General features: G+C 33.4%; 1 protein-coding gene across 1 annotated transcript in view; it reads right to left on the reverse strand.

Moving 5' to 3' along the window:
• Naaladl2 (N-acetylated alpha-linked acidic dipeptidase like 2) overlaps window positions 1-9,862 on the reverse strand; it is a 686,844-nt gene that overhangs the window by 332,735 nt on the left and 344,247 nt on the right. Inside the window, exon 9 of the mRNA XM_029538072.1 lies at window positions 8,086-8,205. Within this exon, the coding sequence (XP_029393932.1) occupies window positions 8,086-8,205 (120 nt within the window). The remainder of the gene's footprint in view (window positions 1-8,085; window positions 8,206-9,862) is intronic.

Genomic DNA, 9,862 nt, shown 5'->3' on the forward strand with positions numbered 1-9,862 from the left:
CTTCTTCTTCTTCTTCTTCTTCTTCTTCTTCTTCTTCTTCTTCTTCTTCTTCTTCTTCTTCTTCTTCTTCTTCTTCTTCTTCTTCTTTTTTCTGTATGACCCTGGCTGTCCTGGAACTCACTTTGTAGACCAGGCTGGTCTTGAACTCAGAAATCCACCTGCCTCTGTCTCCCGACCTTTCTGCTAGGCCATAGTGTATTCCCTGTTTGGGAAAGACTAGGCTACTGTCCCAGGTAATCACCCTGCAGACTAGCCCTGAGCTATCCTGGCTCTGTTCTTTGTAATGCCTAATTAGTCTCACCAGCCTCTACTAGAAATAAATTTGAGTGTTTACTGAATGGGTAACCTTCCCACTGAATTCCAAGCTCAAAGGCTTCAAGGATTTTCTAGGACACAGATGGAGGCTCACCTATGATAAAATTCAATCTTTAAAGGTACCTATAATACTGAAAGAGAGCATACACCATACTAACATGGGGACAGGGTTTGAGTATATGGGTTATGAGAATGCCAAGGTTCCAAGAGACTGAGTTTCCTTGAAACTCTTTGCCTCCTGAGTGCTTCTAGACCTCTCGGCCTGTCAAGCAGACTTCACTGGAGTGGGCGTGGCATACTGCAATCCTAATCATTTTTTTATTTTAATTACCACTTATTAGCATTGATAAATAAGATAATTTTATTTAGAGTGAAACAGTTATTATATATAAATGTCTAAAGGTACCCATCGTGTTTATGTATCTACATAGCCTCAGAAAGTATAATATCAATGAAGTACCTAAAACATGCATGGTTTCTTATATTTCACCAACCATTATCATATATGATTTTTAGATTGAGAACCAGAATTTGTTTATATCATGATATGGATAAACATGAAAGCTGTTATCCTTGTATTCAATAGAACTGAAAGAAATTTCAAGCTTTCTTATGCATTATAAAAGCTAACCAACCAAATACAAACAAATAAATGATGGATTATGAATGATTTACTATACAAACAAATATAGGCAGAAGAAATCACATATAAATATGTTTAATCTCTTTTTCAATATGTCAACAATCTTTGAGTGCCTGCATGCAATTATTCCTACTTAAGAATCTTCCTTATATAGAAAATTACTATAATGGTCTACAGGACTGGTATATCAGGGCAAAAATAACTTGACATTCTACTGTTTAATATATTTAATCTTCACCTTAAATTATAATTTGAAACTGAAGAGTTAGCTAGCTGAGGTAGATGATTGGGAACAGCCCTAGATGCTTACAGTTCTGCATTTACAGGTGAAATTTCTGATTTAAAAAAAAAATGAAGTAATCTGTTTCCATGTCTTAGTAGCAAATTCTCCCTGATGTTTCTAAAAATTAAGTGAATTTTCTTTTTTTTTAAATACATAACACAGATTTTATTTTATTTATTATCATTTTTTTGTCTTCTGAATATATTTATCTTTCCTTTTTATGCATCTTTCTTTTTTTATTATTATTATTTTCTTTATTTACATTTCAAATGCTATCCCGAAAGTTTCCTATACCCCTCCCCCACACCTCTGCTCCCCTACCCACCCACTCCCACTACTTGGCCCAGGCCTTGCCTTGTGCTGGGTCATATAAAGTTTGGAAGACCAAGGGGCCTCTATTCCCAGTGATGGCCGATTAGGCCATCTTCTGCTACATATGCAGCTAGAGACACAAATTTTCTTAAAAATACAAATTCTAGATTTTATTACTTAAGAGATTTTTTTTTGACCAATTGAAAATTTTAACACTTGCTTAGGTTTTTGTACAGAATATACCTTTAGGTTCAACAGTACTTAAAAGTTTATTTTCTGTGGTTAATGTTGTGTGTGGAGGAGAGATCTGTTGTTTTGTTTGTTTGTTTTGATTGGGTTTTGTTTTTGTTTAAATCAAAATTTTTAAACATTATTTTAAATTAAACCTTTGAGAATTTAAGACAATAATATTTGAATACATTCACTTCTTCTATAGGCATCCACCCATACATTCTGTCCTAACCTTTAGTTTTCTTTTATGACCTCCCTTCAATTATAGTTTGGGCTACTCAACTAGTCTTAGGAGTGGAGCCTGCCTTGGCAAGTGGTTGATCAGCCATAGGTCACAACCTTAAGGAACATAGACTCTCTTTCAGAAGAGTTAAATGTCAGTAGCTCTTAAATTAGTGGTAGGATTTCTTCCATTATATCTAAAAAATAAGTTTCTAAATGAGGTGGCATTGAAGCAGGCTCACTTCATTTACTCATTGAGCATTTTGATTGAGAGTAATGCCTTTCACAACATAGTAGGGAAACTGGATTAATAGAGGCCCTGTGCTTTTTGGATTCTTGAATCAATTATTTAATACTATTATTGATTTATTTTCATATTTAAGAAAGTCAAATTATTTTGTTCAAGAACAGGACCAACCTAACCATTCAAAGTCAAAATTCATTCCAACATCATTTGAAAATGAGAAACAACACTAAGCAAGGAAAAGTGCCAACAGACTCCAAACTCATCCCAGAGTACACCTGGAAGGGGTGTTCCTTTTTCTTACTTTTTTAGCACAAAACTTAAATTCATGTAATTACAAAAATATAAAATTTTCAAGTTATTAATGACATCCATCATTGCTGTGGGTGAGGGATAAATTGTATACTGATATTATTGTTTTTTTTTTTTCTAAAAACCCAATAAAAGAAATAGTAGATACTCAGATGTGGAAAACCAAACCACAACAAATCCTTAGAGTGAATTTCATTTAAAACAAATGGAAATACATATTGAGCTATATTAATGAGTCCACAGTTGAATATAGCCATGCAACCTGCCAACAATTCTGGATTACTAAAACCTTACCTGAATAAACAACTGTTCTTTGAAGTCCTGCCAAGAAAACGACTTGTCTCAGGTCATTTTAATAATAGAACATTAATTATAATTGTGTGAATGAATTCAAGCATAATTTGCTAATACCCCTAGGTACTTGGATTTCTCTTGGCTACATAGCTCAAACATTTAAGTAATCTGCCTTCTGAATTTCAGGGTTTGAAACAAATCTAAGACTCCCCTTGATATCTAGATTTAAATAAAAAGGGATTTACATATTGTCAGTGTACACTGAACAGAAAACCTCGTAAAACAGTAATAAACTTGAGAGACTGCTGGCTCTTAAGACAGCAAAGACTTGTAAACCTAGGAGACAGATAGTCTTGCCAATAGAATTACAATTTTAAATGGAAGACTTTGTTGAAGTGGTAAATTGGTGTAAAGAAGGATTTTAAATCAGTATATTAGCTTCTATGGTCAATTTAGTTGACTTGTAGTAGAAGGAGTCACAGAGAAAAAAGATAAATTAAGTAGAACCCACTGAACAGTATTAGAATTCATGAGGATCAAGAAAGTGAACATAATTTTTCTCATCAAATAAACTGGATAAACATAATGAAAAACAAACCACAAACAATAGTTATGTAATTTAGCAGGAAAGACAGGACAACAGAAGTACACTTTAAAGAAATTTATTTTTCTCCTTTATAGAAAGGAAAGTAATAAAGCAACCTTCATTTTAGTGTGCCTGTTACAATTATCAAGAGTGAGAAAGAACAAAGACTTATCATAGTTTTCCCATCTCATCTCCTATCATTTGCCAAACCTTCTAACAGGTTCTATACCTCCTATCAGGTGCTGCACCTTCCTGCTATCAGATGCCACACCTCCTATCAGATGCCATCTATACAAGTTAAAATCATTAAAGTGTTATACATGAAAGTCATGTGTGCTTTGGAAATGAAATTATATGCAGTAAAAGCAAAGTCACCTTGTAATGACTGTACTTATGTATTATCACGGTGTGCGGAGTATTCCCTTGCCCAAACACTGATCAAAGTATGTGCTTAAACTCCATTGCTGGTCACAGTTCATAGATAGTGAACATTTGTAAGATATGTGAATGGAAAATAATGTGAGGAAAACCTAATAAAATATGGCCATTTGCTTTAAGGAGTATAACAAGCCAAACCTGAGTTACTTAATTTGATAAGTAGAAGAACAGAGACATAGGAAAAAATTTTAATAAAGTTGTGCAGGCTAGGTTTATATCAACTTGACATCACTCCAGACATATGAAGTGTCAAATAGTGATATCCAAAACTTGAAAAGTTGTAAGATCTCTTCCAAAATATTCCTCATTTCATCCTCATTCATACAAGCATTAGAGTTACAAGAAACCTGCAGACAGTTGCAAATTTTGACTGGCTTCAGGATGTTGTGACATTCGTATTGTAAAATAAATATGCTCCAAATGTAGTCAGGTTTCAATGTGCCTCCCATTATTTTATGTTTGTTACTGAAAGATGTACAGCATTATTTCTCCTTTTGGCCCCTCTAAGTGATGCGGCCTTATATTAAAATTTTCTCCCATATAAATACATCAAGAAAATACATATATATTACCATAGAAATTTAAAGGCAAATAAATACTAAGGTATGACTAATTACTATATATCATTACAATAAGACATTAAATCAAGAATAAATGCTAATAAATAATACTGTGTTTAAATTAGTTTATGATAACTGCAGTATTTGAACTAATGTACCTTGAAGTATGGCATAGACACGTAGGAGGAGCAACGTGTACTCACAGGGATTTAGTGGCAAGATTTTGTCACTAGGACAACAGATAAGCATAAAACTATTAGCAGCACCATTAGATAAAGCCAAGAAGTGAAAATGGACATTACCAAAACTACTTGAAGAAGAATCTAGTAGTCTGGTATCATAGGTACTGGCTTACCTAACTTTGGTGGTTTTGAAAGTCCATTCATATTTCATACCACTGTCCTATAATGTGTATGTTGGAATTTAGCCAACACCATTGCCTCATTCCTGTGAATTCTGCTGCAGTGTAAATCATACCGGTAGCATTCTCTTAGCTATTATTGCATGCATTATGGGTAATGTACTACATGCCTGAACAATACGGATATTTCATCTGTTCCTTGTGTTCTGCAACACCTAAGGCAATTTAATCTACAACTTGAATTCTCTGTGAATACCCATCCAATAATGACCTCTCTACCAGACTTGGGGATTCACTGTCCTTTTGTAGGTCCAATGCACTAAAGAATTTGAGTGATGTGATATATATATATATATATATATATATATATATATATATATATATATATATATTATATTATATTTTGGTGGAAAGACTTAGACCTTATTTACTTTCTTTTGCTGTGGAGAGGACAATATAACCAAAGCAACTTATAAAAGAAATTCCATAATGGAAGGATTCCTTACAGTTTCAGAGGGTGTCAGTCACTGTCCTGGTGGGGAGCAAAGCAGCAAACAGGAAGGAGTGGTTTTGGAGATGTATCCAAGAGCTTATATTTGATCCACAAAAATGAAATAGAAAGTTAACTGCAAATGATGGAGTTTTAGAAACCTCAAAGTCCACAAGCTCTAAGAAGGTTTTGTGAAATTTTGCCTGTGCCTTGCAGTTTTCATGATCAGTGTTGTCACTTGAATATCCTTATATTTTCTATCTTCTTTCAGTTAATTACAAAGCAATATGAGTAGAATCATATGATGACATTAATTACTTTCATATGTATACATGCTTTCAGTCCTTTGAACACCAAGCTCTAAGAAATTTCATCTCTAGTGACATGAGACATACTGAGAACTGATTAATATATTGATGATCTGCAATCTATCAGAGATGATTTCAAAATCTATGAAAAAAAAGAACTGCATAGAAACAGAGGTATGTACATGTTCATATTGTTTATCAATCCTTAAAACCATTATTTTTGGATCCATCTTACCAGTAATGTTATGTTATTTTGTATGCAGTCACATGTATTTCATCAATCAAGGCCTAAGACCTGAGTATCTTGTATTATAGATTTAGATTTTTAAAATAATTTATTATTTCATGGTAATTTATTCAGAAAAGCTAATTAAATATATACATACAGAGAGATTTTCACACATACATACATATACACACACACACACAAAGGTATACACAAACTATATATTTAAATGCTTGTTAATGATAGGATAGAAAATCATTCTTTACATTTATAGTAGGCTAATATAAGTACACGATCTATATATTATAAGAGTCTGGAAACACTGTGCTCTGGACATGCCAGTAACTTTGCTCTCATGAACTCCAAGAAGTTGTAGTTGCCCATGTAAATTCTGCATAAGATTAGCTCAAGACAGTCAACACTTAAATATGGAGGATTTGAGGGGCTATGGGTAGTTGATAGCTGATGGAAAAGACTGAGTCTACTTTTCTTTAAAATTTTGGTATTTTAGTTGATTGACCATGATGTGGTTGGTGGCTCCACACCCACAGGTATACAGGCAACATAAGTTACATTCAGTATGTTATAAAACAAATTAAGGTACACAAGAGGAAGTAAAATAGAGAGGTGAATTAAGGGGATGGGAAGGATCTATGAGAAGTTAGAAAGATGAGTGACGGTAAATATGATCGAAACATTGTATACATTTATGGCATTCTGAAATAATTAGTAAGTATTATATTTAAAGTTTAAAATAATAATAAAATATAAAACACAAAAAGAAATGTATTTATCTAATTTAATCCTAGGTCTGTACAATGTATTAGTGTCAGTCACTAGATACACAAAACAAAAGGAAGTAAATAAATGAAGTCTGACCTCTCTTTCTACTACTGGGGCTCTTTTCCCTGGTCATTCATTTATTTATAAATATCTTAACTCCCAGGGAAAAAGTCCGTAGTTCATTATCTCTGGTAAATTTCTCGTGGGTTTGATAAGAAGCCAGATAAAATTTATGGCATGCACATTAGAATACAGCTGATCTTAAAAGTACACATTCATCTTTTGAATCTTTCTCAATGTTTTTCTTTTCTATGACATGTAGAATTGTCGATGAAAACTATCAAACTACAAAATAATAATTTATGAAAGTCATAGCTTGATAGTTTGCATTACATTCCAATAGAGAATTATGGTGGCTCAAGGCATGTTAATGATCTATGCCTAGTTCAGTTCCTATGGTACTTACTGGAATCCCTGTGGCCGTCTGAAAGGTCATGTCCAATGTATGCCAACAGAAACTAGGGCTAGGAAGAAACTGCACTCCAGTGATGGTGTGGCTGTCTTCATAGAGAAGTCCAACACAGATAACTTTATGTGTAGTAAAATTTGCAGAATTGTAAGTGTGATACCAACTAACAAAGGAGAAAAATCATTCTGCTGAATTCTTGTGGTACATAAGAAATGATTATTAGTGGAGAGATGTCATAAAAGTTTGTTGAAAAATGTTTTCACTTTCTGCAAGGATTTCTCCAAATTTCTTTAATTTTGTTTGTTTTGTTAAGTCTCAATTCTTGGCCTGAGCTAGTTTTAATTTCATAATCTGGCTTTGGCCTCTGATGTGCTATGATTCTAGCTAGACATGTGCCACCATACCTGATCTCATACTTTATAAACATGTTACATTCATTTACTGCTGTGTTCAGGAATAGGCATAGTGTTGTTTAAAAAATAACTAAGTTAGTTCCAAAATTTACTAAACCACAAACCAATTTGAACAAATACTAAAGGAACCAAGGTTATTACAAAAACAGTTTACCACAAATGTAGAATTAGGAATTTAAGACTGAAATTTGAATTTCAAATAAACTTACATTTTATTATATCTACAACAGAATGATTCACAATTTCTTACAAATATGCCCATAGATAACCTTAGTTAAAGTAAATTCAATCTAAGGAATATTGACTAATAAAACAGAAGAATTACATTTGTAAACTCAGTACTTGGAGGCCGAGTCAGGGAACCAGAAGTATAGGTTAACCTGATCTATGATGTGAGTTCTAGGCCAGTCAATACTACATTAGGAAACTTTCTCAAAACAAAACAAAAAATAAACAAACTGATGAAACAATAGGAAATTCCTTAAAATTTTCATAAATTATTTTCTGAATACTTAAAAGGATGAAATCAAGAAGCATTAACTCATAGAGTAATATGATGCCTTATATTATTCTTCTCACATATTTTCCATCTTACCTCTATAACCAGTTGCTGGAGAGATGGAGATGAAACTGGATACAGACTGGAGTTGCCCCGGACGGGGCTATGAAGGTCAATGTAGGCCACAGCATTTTTTTGTAGAATTTTCACAAAATCCTGAAATAAAAAGTTTGAAAAGTTCTACCATTTGTGCAATTAAAATAACACATTATACTTTATTAGGATAATAAATATTTTGATGCTAAAATATAACATTTATCAGAAACATGCTATAAATAATTTATCATATGTTAAGGATATATGTTAGTGTACTTAATCCTTCCTCTATATGAACGGCTTTCTCCAAACTTGGTTTATTCTATTAACCAAAACTGAATAGCTGTTAAGGTTATACTTATATAAAGTAATCATTTTAAGAGAAAAGGTTTGAAGGTTTAGAATAAGGTTGGTTCAATTACAGAACACAAACTGGGAATTTTCTTCCATGATAGTACCTAATGTTACAGTCATTGAATTTGAGAACACAACCGGTCAACTTAATTAGTTGGTGCTGACCAACTTTCCCTGTGAAAAAGTCAGTAAATTTTGCACAAATTAATTTTTATTTTGAGAGAAATTGGATAAATGAGAATGGTGAACCTGTGACTATGACTGTATCAAAACCCCATGGATGATGTATGTACTAATGACATGGGATGATTCTGTGGCATAGTTTTCCATAGATGACCCTTTCCATGCAGTGCTGAGAATTGCTAACACCACACTGTGAGAGAAATAAAATAGGACTTTATATCCTTGGCTTACCTCTGTTTAATGTTAGAAATTAATCTACTAACTTGTGCAAGAAATGAGTAATTATTTAAAAGTAATACATTGTCTAAATGGACTCACATAATATTTAAAAAAGATACTTGAGTAACCTTACATATCATAGGGCAAAAAATGTCCATTATTATTTAGAGGCTATGAAAGAAATATTTTAGCACTTTCTCTGTCAGATAATGTGTTTTCCATGAGCCATGGAGAAGACAGTCAGTTCTATATGTTTACTTGAGTAAGCTACCCTCAGAAGTTATATGTTAAAAATAAGTTGTGCACGGTAGTAAAGGTCAGAACTTTGATCTTCTTACTCTAAAATTTGTAATATTTCCAGAGGAGCATGTGAAAGATATTCTCATAGAAGGAATGGTACTTTAAAGACGCCTGTGTTAAGAAATGTCATAATCTCCCACAAGGATCAGCCTCAGTACTATGTCAATTCTCTATTACTTGCGTGGGCTACAAATACTATCTACAAGTTTATTGAGCAACATCATCTAATCCCGTTAACTTCTACTGTGCTTCCAGGGGTTGCTCTGTAAGCAACTTACAGCAAATTATAGAGAGCAAGAAGGAATACGAACAAGTTTTTTCTTACTCACTTGCAGTTGGTATTAATAAAAAAGAAAGAGTTTCATTCTCAGAAGATTGGATAACAGTAATCAGAATGAGCAACTAAGAGTCTATACTGTGCTTCAAATGGATGCTGAGGAAATACTGTCTTGGGATACAGTGATGAAATCTATTATTTGGAAAATTAGATACATTGTTATCAGCCAGTAGTGACTTCTCAATATCCTTCATCAGTTTCCTTACTTCTTTCTTTGTCCAGTTACTCATATAAGAGGTCAGAAAGAAGCCGGGCGTGGTGGCGCACACCCTTAATCCCAGCACTCGGGAGGCTGAGGCAGGCAGATTTCTGAGTTAGAGGCCAGCCTGGTCTATAAAGTGAGTTTCAGGACAGCTAGGGCTACACAGAGAAACCCTGTCACAA

This window comes from Mus pahari, chromosome 4 (genome assembly GCF_900095145.1).
Source record: "Mus pahari chromosome 4, PAHARI_EIJ_v1.1, whole genome shotgun sequence".
In the NCBI taxonomy this organism is placed as follows: Eukaryota; Metazoa; Chordata; class Mammalia; order Rodentia; family Muridae; genus Mus; species Mus pahari.